We start from the raw sequence: 20,615 nt of genomic DNA on the forward strand, positions 1-20,615 counted from the left end.
TGTGGCTGGTACAACTTGAGCTTTCCATAAGTTTAATTAGTATTATTAAACTATTAGTATAACCAGACAAGAGTATAGGTTTTATCCAGAGGACGATAGGGCTTATGTTTAAGAAAGAGTCGCATTTTAACAACATCACTCTGGCTGAAGTTTAGGGGACAGATTGAAGGGAAGCAGGGGGATAAATTGGAAGACTAGTAGGAAACTATGATAGGAGCTCAGGGAATATGTTGGACTAGAGGTTGGAATTGGTATAGTTGTAGAGAAGCAGATGGAGTAGAGAGAAATAAGGAGATTGCTACTTTTTTCTCCTTCCCCGACAGACTTTGACCCTGCTCTACAGAGAATTTATATAATTTCCTGTGTTAATCCAGGTCCTTCTAAGAAGCAGTCATCAAGCAGGTTTAGTCATGCAAAAATTAGGGGAAATGCCTGTGAAGGAAAACAGAGAGGGAGCTGGGGAAACTTATCATACCATGATGCAGATCTGACCCTTGGAAGGAAGGGGAGGTGAAATGGAAGTCTTTGATTGCAGTGTATTCCTAAGAAAGTTCATCAAAGTCCTCCGTAAGAGAAGTCTTGCATCTCCCAGAAATGGGCTTGCCTTAGTATCCTTGAAAAATTCATTGGTTAGGAGCAGTGTGTGAAAAACTGCTCAGCACAAGTACATTGACGAGATTTCAGAGCAAGGCAGATGGGGCTGTCAGTCAACTATACTCCCTGCTCTGTAGACCAGAGATTTTCATGGCTTCCCCATACCCATATTTCACCTTCAGGTTAGTCTGCTCAGATGTCTATATTTATTAAGTGTCTAGATTATATGTCACACCTGTTACCATGGTGTTTCCCTTTTATCCGAGGGGAAAGTCGTGCTATTTACTTTTATTAAGTGGTTATGTCATGGATGCTACTGCCCTCTAATGTTTTTCTTCTTTTATCCAAGGGAAGAATTGTGAACCGCCAGGAGCTTATTAATGACAATGTCAACAAACAAATCCTCAATAAACTCATAAAAGAACAACTCACAGATCTTGTTATTGAATACAACACTGAGGTCAGTGAGCAAAGGGTCTCAGGAGGAGGGTAGCTGCGGTAGCTGTGTGCACAGAATGACTTGTTTTCTTTTTAATTTCAGAATAGAGATCTGATTTACGAATTGAACATCCTGAATCACATGTTGCTCTTTGTCTCCAAAAGCTCTGAGTCATTTCGTATGATAATGCAGCATTACAAGTTGGCATCGAAGTTATTCCAAAACAAGGTTTGTGGAAGTTGCCACTGCTTTTTAGGGTTCTTTGGATAGGAATCAAAGTCCTGTAGACCCTGATGCCATCCATCTGCTCTGCTGATTGTAAATGAATCTAAGAAGAAATGGCATTTTTGTTTGCAAACCACTCTCCTGATTTGCAGTCTTCTTCCTGCCCAGTGTCTCTTTCTTTCTCACCACAGCTTTGCTTTTTCTTCCCTCATCTTTTTGAGAAGTCTACTATGGTAACATGATTGTTTTGGTTGCTTTTTGGATGGACCAGGCTCTGCTAAGAGTGGGTGACTGCACTGTGGCTAGAACTTGGCCTGGAGGAGAGGGGAAGGCAAGACCTGAGGTCAGGGACTGTGAAAAGCCTGAAGATGTGAAGCAGCAGTACAGACAGCAGTTGCTGGTGTTCTAGGGTTCAGCATCAACAGGCTTCGGTGCAGATTCTCTTCCTCTTACAAGTGATTTTGTCTCAGATGAGTTTAATCTCTCAGCCTCAGTCACTTTCAGTGAAAAACGGGGAATTAGAGCAAGAATTAGAAGTGCTTTATGTAAAGCAATGAGGAAATGTACAATAAACAGTGCTTACTTTTTTTATTATCATTAGAAACACATCAGTGTTTCCTAAGTATTATATCCATATTTATGTAGTTACCACCATCTGGATTACGGAGTCTATTTATTTCCTTTTTCTCTTTATTTTTATAAGAAGTAAGGTAAGAAAATTTTTCTGAAATTCAAACAAAACAATTAAAAACTTTGAAGACTCAAATGAACACATAATAAAGCCACTGCATCCCACCTCATTATTCTCCAGGAAAGTTGTTCTAATTACAGAAACATCTGTTGTAAATGCATTCCTCTGTGTGTGTGTGTGTGTGTGTATGCATGCACGCATACACATGTGCTCAGTCGTATCCTACTCATTGTGACCCCATGGACTGCAGCCCTCCAGGCCCCTCTGTCCATGGGATTTCCCCGGCAAGAATACTGGAGTGGCTTGCCAGTTCCTTCTCCAGGGAATCTTTCCAACCCAGGGATCCAACCTGTCCGTCTTATGTCTCCTGCATTGGCAGGTGGGTTCTTTATTCCTAGCACAACCTGGGAAGCAATACATTCCTGGTTTATTCAATTTTAACCTAGATTTTTGATGTAATTAAACTGATTACAATTTGATTGCTTTCCCGCTATTTTTGTTATAATGGTCAATTTGTTGTTGCTTAGTCACTAAGAGAAGTGAAAGACAAAGCAGAAAAAAAAATATACCCATATGAATGCAGAGTTTCAGAGAATAGCAAGGAGAGAGAAAAAGCTTTCTTAAGTGAACAATGCAAAAAAATGGAGGAAAACAATAGAATGGGAAAGACTAGAGAAGGCAATGGCACCCCACTCCAGTACTCTTGCCTGGAAGATCCCATGGACGGAGGAGCCTGGTAGGCTGCAGTCCATGGGGTCGTGAAGAGTCAGACACGACTGAGCGACTTCGCTTTCACTTTTCACTTTCATGCATTGGAGAAGGAAATGGCAACCCACTCCAGTGTTCTTGCCTGGAGAATCCCAGGGACGGGGGAGCCTGTTGGGCTGCCATCTATGGGGTTGCACAGAGTCGGACACGACTGAAGTGACTTAGCAGCAGCAGAGATCGCTTCAAGAAAAGTATAGATACCAAAGTAACATTTTATGCAAAGATAGACACAATAAAGGACAGAAATGGTTTGGACCTAACAGAAGCAGAAGACAGTAAGAAGAGGTGGCCAGAATACACAGGATCTATGCGAAAAAGATCTTAATGACCCATATAACCATGATGGTGTGATCATTTACCTAGAGCTAGACATGCTGGAGTGCGAAGTCGAGTGGGCCTTAGGAAGCATCACAGCGAACAAAGCTAGAGGAGGTGATGGAATTCCAGTTGAGCTATTTCAAATCCTAAAAGACGATGCTGTGAAAGTGCTGCGCTCAACATGCCAACAAATTTGGAAAACTCAGCAGTGGCCACAGAACTGGAAAATGTCAGTTTTCATTTCAATCCCAAAGAAGGGCAATGCCAAAGAATGTTCAAACTGTTGCATAATGGCACCCATTTCACATACTAGCAAAGTAATGCTCAAAATCCTTCAAGGTAGGCTTTAACAATATGTGAACTGAGAACTTCCAGATGTTCAAGCTGGATTTAGAAAAGGCAGACGTACCAGAGATCAAACTGCCAACAACCTCTGGATCATAGGAAAAGCAAGAGAGTTCCAGAAAAACATCTATTCCTGCTTAATTAACTATGCTAAAGCTTTTGACTGTGTAGATCTCAACAAAGAGTAGAAAATTCTTAAAGAGATGGGAATACCAGACCAACTGTCCTACCTCTTGAGATACTTATATGTAGGTCAAGGAGCAACAGAACTGTACATGGAACAACTGACTAGTTCAAAATCGGGAAAGGGGTATGTCAAGGCTGTATATTGTCACCCTGCTTATTTAACTTATATACAGAGAGAGTACATCATGAGAAATGCCAGGCTGGATGAAGCACAAGCTGGAGTCAAGATTGCCAGGAGCAATATCAATAACCTCAGATACGCAGATGACACCATCCTTATGGAAGAAACTGAAGAGGGATTAAAGTGCATCTTGATGAAGGTGAAAGAGGAGAGTGGAAAAGCTAGCTTACAACTCAACATTCAGAAAACTAAGATCATGGCATCTGGTCCCATCACTTCATGGCAAACAGATGGGGAAACAATGGAAACAGTGACAGACTTTATTTTCTGGGCTCCAAAATCACTGTGGATAGTGACTTCTGCCATGAAACTAAAAGACGCTTGCTCCTTGGAAGAAAAGCAATGACAAACCTAGACAGTGTATTAAAAAGTAGAGGTATCACTTTGCTGACAAGGTCTGTATAGTCAAAACTATGGTTTTTCCTGTAGTCACATATGGATGTGAGAGCTGGACAATAAAATAGACTGAGCAACAAAGAATTGATACTTTTGAACTGTGGTGCTGAAGAAGACTCTTGAGAGTCCCTTGAACAGCAAGGAGATCAAACCAGTCAATCCTAAAGGAACTCAACCCTAAATATTCATTGGAAGGACTGATGCTGAAACTGAAGTTCCAATACTCTGGCCACCTGATGCAAAGAGCTGACTCATAGATTCACTGAAAAGACCCCGATGCTGGGAAAGATTGAAGGCAGGAGCGGAAGGCAACAACAGAGGATGAGATGGTTGGATGGCGTGACTGACTAAATGGATATGAGTTTGAGCAAGCTCTGGGAGATGGTGAAGGACAGGGAAGTCTGGCGTGCTGCAGTCCATGGGGTGGCAAAGAGTTGGACATGATGGAGCTACTGAGCAACAACAAGTTGCTAAGTCATATCCGACTCTTTTTTGACCCATGGACTGTAGCCCCCCAGGCTTTTCTGTCAATGAGCTCTCCCAGCAAGAATACTGGAGTAGGGTGCCATTTTCTTCTCCAGGGGAATCTTCCTGACCCAGGGATTGAATGCACATCTCCTGAATCACCGGGCAGATTCTTCACCCCTGAGCCACCAGGGAAGCATAATTGCTTAGCCATAATTCTTCTAGATTAATTTTTTAATTTATCTCTTTAATCTAGATGGAATTTATTTTGGCGTATATCAAAATATTGAGGTTGTTGATCGCCTTTATCCCATTTAGCAAGCTTGTTGAATGTCATTTATTGATTTTGCTCCATTTTCAAGGCAAAGTTATACAGTTTGATAAATATTATTCCAACAGGTCATGCCCCTTATCTTGTTCTCCTCTAACAAATGTTTATTGAAAATATATGTGGTTTTAATATGTCTACTTTGTTTTTCATTCTCTCCCCAGCACCTGGAAGACTGTCTGACACACAGTAGGACTCTTAATATTTTGAATCATGAATGACCCGAGAGTGTCCAAATCCAGGGTCTTCAAGGGCCTCTAAATGGTCTCCTCCTTCCATACTTTCTTCTTATCTACAACCAGATTGGTCTTTTAAAATTACCACCATGTCACACTCTGGCTTATTATCCTCAGCAACTCCTCCTCTCTTTCATATCAAGCCCCGGCTCCTCACTGTAGATCTGACCTCATCTCTCACTGTCTCCCATGGCTCTCTCCCTCGTGGTGCTGTAGCCACACTGGGCTGCCTCTCTGTTCTAGAACACTCTAAGTGTTCCCATCCCCCCACCCAGCCCTTTTCAGTGACAGTTTTCACTGCTTAAATAAGGGCTCCCCTGACTAGTTACTCATCACTTAGATCCCAGCTCAAAGGTCACCTCCTCCGATACGTTTCCTGACCTTCTTACAAAATATTGAGTCCCTGTGTCACCCTATCTGTGCAGTTAATCTCTCACAGTGCCCTGTCTTATTGTCCAGTTGGCACTCACTCATTGCTATCTAATTGATTGATTTCTTTACTCATTTCTTGCCTGTCTTCTCCACCCAAACGTGAGCTCCATGAAGGCATGAATTTTGCCTACCTTGTATCCCCAGTACTTAGTAAAATTCCTAGTAGCCATTCCACAAATAGGTGTAGAATGCGTGGCTGAATGAGTTATGCATTTCCTAGATAGAAGAATAACTTTGAATAATAATGAGTTGACATGTACAAGCAATTTTCTACCTTCCAGTCACTGAACTAAGCCTTTTATATACAGTGTCCAGTTTCATTCTCACAGCAGCCGTGTCATGTGGATACTATTATAATTAGCACTTTACAGATAAGAAAACTGTAGTACATAGAGGGGAAGTTACTGTTTTGCCCAAGAACTGAGGTGAAAGCTCAGGATCTCCTGATTTCCTGCAGTTGTATGAATGCTGTCTTGCACAAGGATGATGAAACCAGGATGACAGTTAATGCCTGTCTATGCAGTGGTGTTCAGGACTGCACCTGATGAAAAGGAGCCTTTACAGAGGTGCTCCACAGACACTGCTATTTGCATTTCATTAAGTGCCTTGCCAGGCTTCTCTGGTGGCTCAGACAGTCAAGAATCTGCCTGCAATGCAGGGGACTCAGATTCAATCTCTGGGCGGGAAGATCCCCTGGAGAAGAGAATGGCTACCTACTCCAATATTCTTGCCTGGAGAATTCCATGGACAGAGGAACCTGATGGGCTATAGTCCATGGGGTTACAAAGAGTCGGACATGACAGAGCAACTCAAACTGCTACCACTACAAGTGCCCTCCCATAGCTTCCCACAGTTTCTCTCCCTCGCCCCTTCCATACCTCCAGTCCAGACAGACATGGGTTTCATTTGATTTGGCAGATCCTTTTCATCCTTGTGGATACAGATGTGCCCAGAAATAGACGTGTCTTCAAATACTTCCAGATCACAGAGGTTGATGTCCCATGTATCCAAATCCTAAACTTAAGCTCCGATGCAAGGTACAAAATGCCTTTTGAGGAAATAACCTACAAAAACCTCCAGAATTTCGGCCAGAGCTTCCTGAATAGAAAGGCTAAGGTAAGCCTGTCCTTGGATAACGTTTATTCAGAACCTCAAAATAATTCTTTTTTGGCTGTGCTGGGTCTTCATTGCTTCGCTTAGGCTTTCTCTAGTTGCAGTGAGCGGTGGCTACTCTTCCTTGTGATGCTCAGGCTTCTCATTGTGTGTGGGCTTCTCTTATTTCCCAACATAGGTTCTAGGCGAGCTTGGGTTCTGTAGTTGTGGTGCACAACCTTAGCTGCCCTGAAGCATGTGGAATCTTCCTTGCCCAGGGATCGAACCCACATCCCCTGCATTGGCATGCAGATTCTTATCCACTGTGACACCAGGGAGGTCCTCAAAATAATTCTTTTTCTGTCATTCTGCTGGCTTTGGTCATCTGAATGGGAAGGTCAGTCTTACAGCTCTTATGATGAAATACCCGCATCTCCCCATATCAAATCTACTCAGCTTTTGGTATGTCCTGACCTTATAATTCCACCATTAATTTGTTATTCTTAAAATTAAGACATTTTCTCTATAGGAATCTCCAATTGAAATGAGCACTCCCAGCCTGGCATCCTCTCAAAGTAGGTTCTAATTCTTCTTTCAGACTCTAAAGTGAAAGATTTATTTGGGCACAGGGTAGATGCTTGCTTGGGGGAGAAGATGGGGTGGCCTATATGGAGCAATCAGGACTTAACCTCAGACTTTAGGGACCAAGGAGGAGAGGCTTCAAAAAGAGGGCTATAAACACTATGTTGCCCCATTACATAACCACCTGCTGTTTATTTAGCTCTTGCTATATCCTCAACCACCCTTCTGAGTTACTTCCTGCTGAGTTAGGTGATCATATTTATTTCTCCAAATGCGGACACTTTGAGAGTAATGGGAGCGTTCTTTGGAAGTATTCTAAATGTCAGGAATAGATTGGGACACTCCAGGCGAAAAGGAATGTATGATCACCTTATTTTGGAGGGCTCCCTCTACTTCTGTCAATTCCCCCACAGACACTGCTTCCTCTGCAGCCTTCTCAAATGAAAGCTGATTTTTCTTTTATGTACAGCATTATCACACACCAGTTGGTAAGGCTGGTGTCCTCCATGCCACTTTCTAAACCATTTCTCCCCCTTCTGCTTTTAAAAACTCCAAACTCTTTAGATTCCGTGCCTTTGGACTTTAGACCACCAGCTCCTGCCTCCCATGGCTGTTCTGATCACTTCCCTTTCACTTTCTGAGGATGCAGACATGCCCTCCACTCCTATTCTGTCCTCATTTACAGAGATGTCAATATCCAAAACCCTCATCTCTTCTCCAGGAATGGTGTGTCCATGCCCTCTCAGTCACCTGCTTTTAGAGCCATACTCTAGGCAACCCCTCTGAAAGCCTGATTTCACCCTTCCTGTCCTCTCAGTTCCCTTCTCTAGTAGCCACCTAGATACACCCCCTTACCCTTTTCGTGGCTCCAGTCTCCTGATCTCATTTCATAATCTCTTTAGTACCCTCCTTTGTTAACTTGGATTCCATGTCCATCGCTCTGATGATGATTCCCTAACTCCTCCATCCCTTCCACCTTCTACCTCCTCTATATCCTGTAGCATTTCCCAGGCAAAATCAGAACTCCAGTTGAACCCACTTAACTTTCCTACTGATTCCAGGCCAACCCTGAAGAAAAAGAACATCACCCTGAGGCAGGCTGGCTTCATGGAGTTACAAATCAAATCTCCTGTGGGCTTTTAGACATGTTCTGCATTTGTAGAAATTTCACTTAATGTGTTCATTCTCTTAGTCTTGGAGTCTATTTCTCCTCAACCTCACTCCTACTTTCAGTCTGAGCTGAGTATTATAATATATCACTAAGAATATAGACGGTTTTGGACAGGGCCCCTCATTTTCTGTCACCACATCTGCGGATCTACTTGGAGCTCCGCCTGTCCCTTTTTTCTCATGCTGGCTATATCTCAAAGGTGTTTATCTTCCTCTCAAGGACCAGCACATCCTCTTGTGTTCTTGGAACAAAGAGGAGCATCTTTCATCTGACCTATAAAATGCCACGAGTCTGATCTGGCCCATTGCTAATTCTCCATCATTTTCTCCATTTCCCATCCCTCACATCCAGCCCCCATTCTTTTTATGCTCCCTCACAAAGAATCTTCAGGTCCTTTCCAGAGGTCGGGGTAGGGATGAGGGAAGCTATTGTAGGTGCCAAGACTGGTGAGTTGGGCAAAGACCACACACCAAGGACTTGTAAGCGTATTAAGGTCTTGGTATTCTAAGAGCAATGGGAAGCCACATTTGCCTGGTGAAAGTAGAACCTGCTTTTAGGAGAATAAAGGTGTGAAGAGGATTAAGGGGAGATAAAGAGAGGAGACTCTAATAACAGTTACCTAGATGAGAGATGAAAGCTACCTGGCCAAAGTAGTAGCAGTGCAGACAGAAAGGGGTGAATTCAAGAGATATTCAGAAAACAATGGTTGCAACGAAAAATACATGTCCTGAGGTTTTTCACCGCTTCCTTCAAAGAGAAGCAGGAACTGAGTTCATTTGTTCATTTGTTCACATATCGACTGAGGTCTCACGATGTCCCAGCACTCAGTGGCACTCAGTGATAAGGGAAGAAAAGTCCTCTCTGACATTCCATCCACTGAGAGAGGGACACGTCAGTCACATAACCATAGCATAAATATAAATGACAAATAAGTGATACAGGAAAAAGTACCAAGTATTATGAGAATTTATGAAAGCAGGGCTGTGACCTAGTCTGGGGGAGAGTCAGGGAAATCTTCTTTGAGATCATTCTGAAAGACAAATCTGAGTTAGAGATAATTCTGGTAGAGAAGGGAGCTTGAGAATGAGGAAGTGGGCAGAAGGCTAGCCCTTTGAGTGAGTAGACCAGTGTGGCCGAAGAAAGCAAGGAAAGAATGATGAGCGTGGAGAGATGGCAGGAAACAAAGTATAATGTATATTTTATAGGTGACATAAATGATCTTAGTTTGATTCTTGGGATAATTGAGGACAGCTATATTTTTGGGAGAAGGGACATAGACTAGTTTAGATGTTAATGATGTGAAATTAACTAAGAATTAACCACTCTCATCTAAGAATTCTAAGTATCATGTATTCGGAATTCTGGAATCCACCCTGGTTTGGAACTCTGCTGCCTCCTCAGCCCTCTGACTCCAGTGCCCTGGACAATCCAGGTGGCACATTTAGCTCATGACCTTTCTTAGCATTTCAAACACTTTCCCAAGGCTGCTGTAAAAACAAGAGAAAATTTTCTATTGTTTTCAGGCAAGGTGGGGACCCCAAATGCCAATCCATTTCTGGAGACTGTTCAAATGTCTCAAATTTATTTCCTAGAAACATCTATCCAGTGAAGAAATTCCAAATTACTGGGACCAGGGGCCGGTTAAGCAGCTTGTTGGGAAGAACTTCAACGTTGTCGTGTTTGACAAGGAAAGGGACGTGTTTGTGATGTTCTGTGAGTATCTCTGCAGAGGCCGCTGGAGGCAGTGGCTCCAACATTACTTTTTCGAGTGTAGGTTCCTGAATTCTTGGGTACCAAAATCTCCAAAACCCATCAAAGCTTCATGCCAAGAATGGTCTTCAGATATCCATAGTTAGGATCAAGAAGCTATCAGGTATAAAGCAACTCTCGCCCCAGATCAAATTCTTGAAGTGTGTGGAATACCTTTCACGTAATCGAAGCCTGTGGCTATCTGTAACAACAGTAATACTCACGGCTAACGCTGATTGAATGCTAGATCTATAGGCCTGCGCCATTCGTCTCTATACTATCTCACTCAATCCTCACACCTTACTTTTGAAAGTAGCTACCTTATTGCTCTCACCTAACAGGTGAGTAAACAGAATCCCAGGGAAGTGAAACTTTACTAAATTATGCAGCTAGTGGGTGACCTTAACTAAGTAAGCGATTGGAACCTAGTCAGCCTGAATCCAGTGGCTACACGGGTAACTGTTGTACCAGTATAAGTTGCTGCTGCCTGCTGCTGCCAAGTCGCTTCAGTATCCGACTCTGTGTGACCCCACAGACGGCAGTCCACCAGGCTCCGCCTTCCCTAGGATTCTCCAGGCAAGAACACTGGAGTGGGTTGCCATTTCCTTCTCCAATGCATGAAAGTGAAAAGGGAAAGTGAAGTCGCTCAGTCGTGTCCGACTCTTCGCGACCCCAAGGACTGCAGCCTACTAGGCTCCTCTGTCCATGGGATTTTCCAGGCAAGAATACTGGAGTGGGGTGCCATTGCCACCAGTATAAGTTAAGTAACATCAAATAGCCCATATTTAACATACCTGAGTTGATGCAACCAAAATGAAGACTCACATCATGCATGTAAAAGATCTGGAACAGTATCTGGCATCTTGTAAGCACATGATAAAAGGCAGGTACTATTGCCATTATTTTCCCTGTTATGATTGTTTCCAGTGTTCACCCAGGGACTGTTGCTCTTCCTCCATTGTTTCTGATTTGCATGTGAAAGCCAAAGCCAAGGGACCTTCTCTTTCACCCTGAGACACAGAGAAGGGTGGCAATGCAGTGACTTCAGATACCTCTTTTACTTAACAGGAGGAGTTAATATTTATTGAGCACTGATGAGTTTGCTGTTTATACACCTGCTCTCATTCCTCCTCTAACCAAGCCTCTTAGGAAGGTACAGTAGATTTCCCCATGATACAGATCAGGGAACCTAGCCTCAGAGAAAATAATTACTTTACCGCAGATCACATAGCAAGTAAGCTGCAAGACAAAAAGTTCAAATCCTAGTCTGATGCCATCATTTCCTAGAGGGTGAAATAAGGACTGGGTTACATTATGCAGGCCTTTAAAACTCTCATTGAAATGGACATTCATCCACAGAGCCAGGTGTTTATAGTCTGCGTGGCTGACTAACCATGATCTTTTGCCTTTAAGTGAGAGGCTGAGGAGGCCTTTCTTTACTCATCTGACACTGGGAGTCTTGAGAATGCTTACTTGTTCTGGTAAAAAAAACAAAGTGGTCTCATTTTTTTTTGGAATCAGGGTTGTCAGATTAGCCTCACAACCATAGCCATTAGGCCCCCTTGGGTTCCAACCCAGGGCCTGTTGATCTCCAGGGAAGCTGCCAGGATGCAGCCAGGAGAGTAGATGATCTCAGAGTCACTCGGTCTGTAAATGGAGGGATGAGCATCCAAATGTAATCTCCAGGGACTTTGAGCCACTCCTCCGACAAAGCCAGAATCTTTAATGGAACGACCAAGGCAAGGTTGTTTCCCTTCCATGCTGGAGCTGGTCCCGATTTCTCCCCATAGTTCCAGGTGTCTGGACTATCCACAGAACTTAAGGAGCTATCTGGAGGGAAGTCCAGTGTCTCTTTCCCAGGGGTAGTTGTACTTAGCGGAACCTCATGTTCACTTCCTGGGTGCACTCTCCTCCATGGGACTGAAAGGGGTGTGATACAATGGTCACAAGTCAAAGCAGCCAGTCTGCTAATCCCACTTCCTCATCTTGAATCACTAAGTGAGCTTGAGCTCTAAACTTAACCGCTGTTGGAAAACTCTTGTGCTCTCTCTCAGGTACACAAATACACATACTTTTTGGCAGAACATAAATACTTTTTTCTTGGTTTGGTTTTCCTCTTCAGCTGGATGGAAGGAAATGTTAAAGGGAAATCAGAGAATAGAAGAAAATGTCCCAACATGTTAATGTCTGAGTGGAAGGGGGACTACGTTATTATTATTTTTTCCAGTTTATTTAGTGATGATCAGATACTATAGCTGAAATGTAAAATAACCTAAGTGAAGTAAGTGAAAGTGACAGTCGCTCAGTCGTGTCTGACTCTTTGTGACCGCATGGAGTATATAGTCCATGGAATTCTCCAGGCCAGAATACTGGAGTGGGTAGCCTTTCACTTCTCCAGGGGATCTTCCCAACCCAGGGATCGAACCCTGGTCTCCCACATTGCAGGTGGATTCTTTACCAGCTGAGCCACAAGGGAAGCCAAGAATACTGGAATGGGTAGCCTATCCCTTCTCCAGCGGATCTTCCCAACCCAGGAATTGAACTGGGGTCTCCTGCATTGCAGGCGGTTTCTTTACCAACTGAGCTATCAGGGAAGCCCAAGATAACCTAACAGACTATTAAAAGAGACAGGGAGTGCAATTTGCATGGCAGCAGACCATTAGTGGAGCACAGTGATGGTGTCTATGGGGGGTGTGGTTTTCGGGGTCTTTATGAGTGTGAGCTTGAGTGATGGCCCTTCTTTTCCAGATGCACCCTGGTCCCAGAAGTGCCTGGTGCTGTTCCCAGTGTTGGAAGAGTTGGGCAGAAAGTATCAAAACCACTCCACAGTCACGATCGCCAAGATCGACATCACGGCAAATGATATTGAGCTGACGTACCAAGACCGGTACCCCTTCTTCAGGCTCTTCCCCACGGACTCTCAAAAAGTGAGGGGCTCTTGGGGTTCACGTAACTGGAAATGTTATGTTATTGTCAAGGACTCAGTTTCTCTCAGCCTCCATCTCTCCCTTTGACCAAATCAACTTCCTTCTCAGCTCCAACTCTTATTATCTTTTCATATTCAAGTTAGAGAAAAATGTCCACTAGCTTTCAGAAAATTCCCAACTCAGTCTGATTGGGTCCCCCTAACCCAATCATTGTGGCAAAGGGGATGCGGGTGTTTTGATGGTCCGGCCTAGGTCAAATGGTTCCCTCTCGTATTAGAGCTGAGCTTCACTCAACTATATGGAATAAGGTAGGGGGAGTCACCATGTGAATATTGAGGGTGGGTTGGTACCAGAAGAAGGAAGACTGCATGATGGAGACAATTAAGTACTTAACACTTTGGTTTTAGAACCATTGAACATCACCAGTGTTCAAGGAATACATACTTCATGCTACTTTGGTATGTGCAGAAGGACGTCAAAGAATCACAAGCCAAGGTCCCTGGTACCAAGAAGAGTATGATTAAGTGTTGGGTAAAGTCATGGAATGTGAAGTCAAGTGGGGATTAGGAAGTATCACTACGAACAAAGCTAGTGGAAGTGATGGAATTCCAGTTGAGCTATTTCAAATCCTAAACATGCTGTGAAAGTGCTGCACTCAATATGTCAGCAAATTTGGAAAACTCAGCAGTGGCCACAGGAATGGAAAAGTTTTCATTCCAATCCCAAAGAAAGGCAATGCCAAAGAATGCTCAAACTACCGCACAATTGCACTCATCTCACACACTAGTAAAGTCATGCTCAAAATTCTCCAAGCCAGGCTTCAGCAATACGTGAACTGTGAAATTCCAGATGTTCAAGCTGGTTTCAGAAAAGGCAGACGTACCAGAGATCAAATTGTCAACATTTGCTGGATCATCAAAAAAGCAAGAGAGTTCCAGAAAAACATCTATTTCTGCTTTATTGACTATGCCAAAGCCTTTGACTGCGTGGATCACAATAAACTGTGGAAAATTCTGAAAGAGATGGGACCAGACCACCTGACCTGCCTCTTGAGAAACTTGTATGCAGGTCAGGAAGCAACAGTTAGAACTGGACATGGAACAACAGACTGGTTCCAAATAGGAAAAGGAGTACGTCAAGGCTGGATATTGTCACCCTGCTTATTTAACTTATATGCAGAGTCATGAGAAACACTGGGCTGGAGGAAGCACAAGCTGGAATCAAGATTGCCGGGAGAAATATCAATAACCTCAGATATGCAGATGACACCACCCTTATGGCAGAAAGTGAAGAACTAAAGAGCCTCTTGATGAAAGTGAAAGAGGAGAGTGAAAAGGTTGGCTTAAAGCTCAACATTCAGAAAACTAAGATCATGGCATTTGGTCCCATCATTTCATGGCAAATAGATGAGGAAACAGTGGCTGACTTTATTTTTGGGGGCTCCAAAATCACTGAAGATGGTGATTGCAGCCATGAAATTAAAAGATACTTACTCCTGGGAAGGAAAGTTATGACCAACCTAGACAGCATATTAAAAAGCAGAGACATTACTTTGACAACAAAGGTCCATCCAGTCAAGGCTATGGTTTTTCCAGTAGTCATGTATGGATGTGAGAGTTGGACTATAAAGAAAGCTGATTGCCGAAGAATTGATGCTTTTGAACTGTGGTGTTGGAGAATACTCTTGAGAGTCCCATGAATTGCAAGGAAATCCAACCAGTCCATCCTGAAGGAGATCCTGGGTGTTCATTGGAAGGACTGATGCTAAAGCTGAAACTCCAATACTTTGGCCACCTGATGCGAAGAGCTGACTCATTTGAGAAGACCTTGATGCTGGGAAAGATTGAAGGTGGGAGGAGAAGGGGATGACAGAGGATGAGATGGTTGGATGGCATCACCGACTCAATGGACATGATTTTGGGTAAACTCTGAGAGTTGGTGATGGACAGGGAGGCCTGGCGTGCTGTGGTTCATGGAGTCGCACAGAGTTGAACACGACTGAGTGACTGAACTGAACTGAAAATCATGGTATAGCCTCATCTCCAAATGCAATTGGCTTTAAATAAGGCAGATTCTGGAGGGCAGATATGGCTGGAAGTCTTCATGAAAATATGACACTTTGAAGAATGGTAGGGATTTAAATCAGAAGTGTGTGAATTATAAGTAGGGAGTATAATATAAACAAGGGGGTAGGCAGAAGGCTAACCACAGAACTTTGAAAGAGATGTCATCCTCCTGGTATAGAAGATGCACATGGAAAATGAGGCTAGATTGAAAGGGTGGATGGACCTGGTTAGATCTTCAGTTATCTGAAAAGGAGTTTAGATAGCCAGAGGGCAGTAAGCAGTTTCCTAATCTTCTTAAAGACTGAAAAAGGCAAGGAAGCTGGTGATAGCTGAGCAAGAACATGTGCAAGACACTTTGTAAAACAAATGTTCTTATTCTTTAGTAATAAAATAGCATATATACATTGATATCTATCTATAGATATCAATATATATAGTTCTCCTATGAGTCAGGCATTGTTTTAAGTGCCTTTTGCATATTGTTTGCGACCCCTTAGACTGTAAGCCCATCAGGCTTCTCTGTCCATGAGATTTCCCAGGCAAGAGTACTGGATTGGATTGCCATTTTTTTTCTCCAGGGGCTCGTCCCAGCCCAGGAATAGAACCCAGGTCTCCTACATCGCAGGCAGATTTACCTCTGAGCCACCAGGGAAGCCTCCTTTTCACATAGTAACTCGTTAAATCCATTTAACAACACCATGAGAGAGGGATTGTTATTATCTTCATATTACGGTTAAAGAAACTGAGTCGTAGAGTGGTTAAGCTTCCAGACAACACTGTGAAATGATGAAGCCAGGGTTTGAGCCCCAACAGTGTGGCCCCGTAGTTCTTGCTCTGAACAACTACATCACAGCCCTATGATGGAGGGTGTTTCATTATTCTTATGGTAATGAAAGCTCAGAGAAGTTAAGGAACTTGATCACTGCACTCAGGTTGTTTGGAATTTGATTCCGGATTTGTCTGTGGAGCAATCCCTGTGTATCCTGCAGGAAGAGGCTACCATTTCAACTCTGCTTCATTTTCTTCCTAGGCTGTACTATATAATGGTGAACATACCCTGAAGGGCTTTTCTGACTTCCTGGAAAGTCAAATTAAGATCCAGATTGGGGATGAAGATGAGGTAAGGTGAAACAGCAGTACCCTGGACCATTCTGTCCCACACAGAACCACACCTTCTCAGCTTGCAAAGAAAGTATTATTAATAATACCAGGTCTTTAGTAGTCCTAGCACATGTCCTGTAACGAATCTCAGTAGCCAGGCCTGGGGCAGCAGCACCTCTGTGCTTAGAGCAGCGAAAGGCTGCTTGACAATACAATGACAATTATTGCATAATTCTTGCCTCTATTTATTTTTCCTTCTCCAACCCTTTCTCCCTCCTGCTCTTCTTTTCTTAAACAGCTACTCTCTGTTGAGGAAAGTGACGAGACAGAAAAGGAAGTATTAGTGGAGGAAAAGGAAGAAGCTTTTATGAAGAAAGAGCTACCAGAACAGAATTTGCCTGAGCTGGAGAATGTGACCGAGCTCGAAGGGCCATCTGAACAGAAAGAACAGGCTGAGGAGGAGAAGGTAGCTGAGCCAAAGGAACCTCCAACACAGGGGAAGAAACCAAGAATGAAGGAAGAACTGTAAAGCTCTCCAAAGCCAGGAAGAGAGGGTGCCCATTTTCCAGACCCTGGCATCATTTTCTGAGTGGATCTACTCCAAATAAAATTCTATATCATTGTGGTAGGTGGGTGGAGGCTAGATAATAAAAGCCCCTGAATGTCTTTGGCCCTGTGTTACTCATTACCTCTTTTTTCCTGCTTGGTGTTGCCTTAGAAGAGCTGTTTGGCCTCAAATTCAGATAGGGCTGCATGGGAAGCCATAATAGTAACATTCAATGAGTGTTTACCACATGCTGGGCATTCGCTTAGTTCTCACAGCCTCACTGAGAGCTAGGTGTCATCATCCCCATTTTACAGAAGAGGAAACGGAGGCAAAGAGAGGGTGAGCAACCAGGCAGGATCACAAGGCCAGAAAGCACTTGAAATATGATTCTGGGCAATCTCACTCCACAGGTGGTGCACACATCACATCACTACCGCACTGGGATCCCCAGAGAGGGTGGCTGATGCTTTCAAAGAGGTGGAATGATCTTTTTATGCTTCATTTTAGCACAGTAGGAAAGAGATTTGACCCCAAATCTCTCTCTAGTCTTTCACATCTCAAAATGACCCATTTTCGTAAGCAACCATATGCTAGGCTAACCCTCAAGTCCCTTCTTTCCTTTTATTACCATAAAAGTAACTCCACTAAAACACATGACTCCTCCTACTCCCTTCCATGTGGCTCCATCCACTATTCCCCATCTCCAAGCACCAGTCTCAGCTGCAGAAGTCTGCTAATTGGTTCCTCTACTGCTGCTCTGTACCTCCAAGTCCCCCCTCAACATACATACACACAATCCATATTCCCTAAAGCTGTTAAAGTGATCTTTTTAAAAGCCGTATCATGAGAGCTCACGGTGCTATCCTGTTTTTCTAGTTTCTAGTGGCTACCTGCCATTCATGGTTTCTTCTTCAAAGAATTCTGACCATTTGTTTCCATCCTCACTCTTCCTGCTTCCTCTGACTCTAATTCTTCCTGCGTCTCTCTCATAAGCACCACTGTAATTGAACTGGGCCTGCCCAGATAACCTCATCTCAAGATGCTGATCTTAATTATACCCACAAAGTCCCCTTTGCCATGTAAGGTAGCATTCACATGGAGAAGGAAATGGCAACCCACTCCAGTGTTCTTGCCTGGAGAATCCCAGGGACAGGGGAACCTGGTGGGCTGCCATCTATGGGGTTGCACATTTGGACACGACTGAAGTGACTTAGCAGCAGCAGCATATTCACGCTGCTGATTTGTGACATTCACTTAATCCAGGTATAGTAGACCTCCTCTTGGTAAAAGGAAGGTATAATATTTTAGGGACTAAGGTCTGCACAAACCACCTGGACCTCTCCACAGCCTTCCCATTATGTAACGCAAAGGCTGACTGTACTTTATCAGGCCTCAATTGCCAGTGCTCCAGTCTCTTCTTCCCCAAACCAGGCCTGTCCACATCCAGACTAAGCAGGGAACAGCCTGCGGCCCTGGAACTCACCTGAACCAGTTGCCCTGGCAGGAGTAGGTGTTAGTATTCAAGACACGATTCCAAGCTCACCTGCTTCAGCCTTAAAGCTGTGTGCTGCCAGTTGAAGGAGGGGTCCCTGGGTGCTGCGAGGAAATCACGTGGAACTAAATTACATGGAACAGAGCTCCTGACTGGCCATGAGCCAGAAAATGGGTGTGCTACTTGCCTGTCCCCCAGATGCAACTGGGGCCTTAGGAAGTGGGGGCTCAGATTGGTGAATACAGTATGGTAGGTGGGGCAGGTGATGACTCTCTGTTGGGAGGGAGAGAAAGACCTTTTACGGAAGGATATTGTCTCTATGAAAGGAGAGGGGGTGTGGAAGATGAGTCCAGAGGCAGGCAGATGGAGAAGGTGTTGGAAGCATAGTTTAATGGTTCCAATGAAGTGTGCCATGTCATTATTAACTGTGCGGGGCTAGGGGAGAGGGTAGAAGAATAAAGAGTGGAAATATAGCCAATTAGAGAAATACCACAAGATGATCCAGCTGTGTTGAATGAAGGTGATGTTTACTGTGTTAAAATACAGATTTTATTATAATTCGGGTATGACAAGCAAAACAGATTGGGAGGTAACTGTCATCAAAAGATAGTTTATTATACTCTCAGATCCTAGGAGGAGGGTATATATCATGCCATGACGGGGGCACATAGGAAAGTGCTAGGGTTGGTCAGAAGGCAGAGGAAGCAAGGGGGAAATCTGACTATAATCTGAAAGTGTAGCCTTTACTGTGGTTTCCACAGGAAGGAACAGAAGAGGCAAGGTAAGCAGATTTAGGATTGGCTAGTTGGAATAATGTCAGTAGGCTCTGGGACTTGGAAATTGTCCCTAGTTATCTGGTACCTGGTCCTGAGTGTGAGCCTGACAGAGGAGAGCTCGGGCGATGGACTCCAGACTGGCTGTTTTGCATATGAAAGGCATGCTCTCAGGAATATGATATTCCTAGAGATAGCGAGGTATATCTCCAATGCTACCTCTAGGCATCAGTTCACCCTCAGTGGGGCAGTCCCTCCAGAATCACCAAAGTTTCAAGATGCAAAAACATCAAACACAAAAACTTGAATAATGTGGTTGGTTATTAGACTTAAGAATAGTCTCAGCCCAATCTCCCTATTTTCCTACCCAAGATCTCTGCCCAGACAACTTCAGGAGCTACCTGGAGCTCCATCTTTAATCCTTTAAAGACACCCATACTTAGGTTTTGACAGAGCCTCATGTTCACCAACCAGAAATGGCATTCACCATCTAGGTTTAAGAAAAAGAATATTAAGAACTTTTATTTTCTTCTTAAGTTATAGCAAAGAAAGGGAAAAAAAAAACATTCTTATGGGGGAAAAACGGGCAAAGGATACAAACAGTTCAGAAAAGAATAAATAGTAAGCAAATGAAAAGATAACTTCCTTTTTCATCAAAGAACTGCAAAAGTAAATAACGAGATATTTCTCACTTTTCCACAAAGATGAAAGTTAATGCCCAGGGTGGCTGAGTACTGTGCTGGAATTGTAAACTAATAGTTATAGATCTCTCTGGGGTGCTGTTTGGGAAGAAATATTGCTGAAAACTGTTGCTACCTCTTTTCCTATGAAATTCCCCTGAGGAGGTGAGTGAGCCGCTGCTGATAGTCACCCAACCACTAGGCCAGACAGAAGGAGAAAGCTCTCAAAGAGACAATGCTGTGGATCACTGTCAGATTTCCTGCTCAGCCTGAGTTCACACGCACCTGATTTTTCTCAACATGGCATTGTCATTAATGTAGAATTAGGTTAGGAGACATAAGGTTGAACCAAGCCCTGTCATTCTCTATCCCATGACTGCACATCACCAAAGCAGCATTGGCAGTGACTTCCACAGATGGTACCATTGCTATATGCCTTAACTTGCATCATCTCCTTTAAGGGCCATAACAATTTTAGGACACGGGGATTCTTGTTTTACAGATGATGAAAACTACCTCAGGAAGGAAAGAAATGAGCCCACTGGCACACAAAAAATCGCTGACAAGGATTCAGACAGACTGACTCCAAAGTCAGTCTGTTCATTTACAAAATTTTCTACTTCTCAAGGACCTTCCTTCATGGGAATTCAAATTTCTTGATTCACAGAGCATCTGGTCCAATGATGTCTGATTTATCTTCTGTCTCTGACCTTCAGCCATTCTCAGCTGCTTTCCTGCTCACATCTGGACCCCAGGGGAGCTGGCTGAACCCATGAGGATGGATTTTGCTTTGGAATTGAGTGGCCACAAGTACACATCCCGGGGGGGTCA

The 20,615-nt window shown here is 43.6% G+C and overlaps 1 protein-coding gene across 1 annotated transcript in view; it reads left to right on the forward strand.

Moving 5' to 3' along the window:
• Positions 1 to 16,821, forward strand: part of PDILT (protein disulfide isomerase like, testis expressed) — a 41,751-nt gene extending 24,930 nt beyond the window's left edge. The window contains exons 5-11 of the mRNA XM_055409600.2: positions 944 to 1,054; positions 1,136 to 1,261; positions 6,523 to 6,720; positions 10,042 to 10,162; positions 12,947 to 13,125; positions 16,222 to 16,311; positions 16,591 to 16,821. Coding sequence (XP_055265575.2) covers positions 944 to 1,054; positions 1,136 to 1,261; positions 6,523 to 6,720; positions 10,042 to 10,162; positions 12,947 to 13,125; positions 16,222 to 16,311; positions 16,591 to 16,821 — 1,056 coding nt within the window. The remainder of the gene's footprint in view (positions 1 to 943; positions 1,055 to 1,135; positions 1,262 to 6,522; positions 6,721 to 10,041; positions 10,163 to 12,946; positions 13,126 to 16,221; positions 16,312 to 16,590) is intronic.
• Positions 16,822 to 20,615: the final 3,794 nt, after the last annotated feature.

The sequence above is a fragment of the Moschus berezovskii genome, chromosome 27, assembly GCF_049115385.1.
Source record: "Moschus berezovskii isolate FMDL1 chromosome 27, NW_MosBer_1.0, whole genome shotgun sequence".
Classification (NCBI taxonomy): domain Eukaryota; kingdom Metazoa; phylum Chordata; class Mammalia; order Artiodactyla; family Moschidae; genus Moschus; species Moschus berezovskii.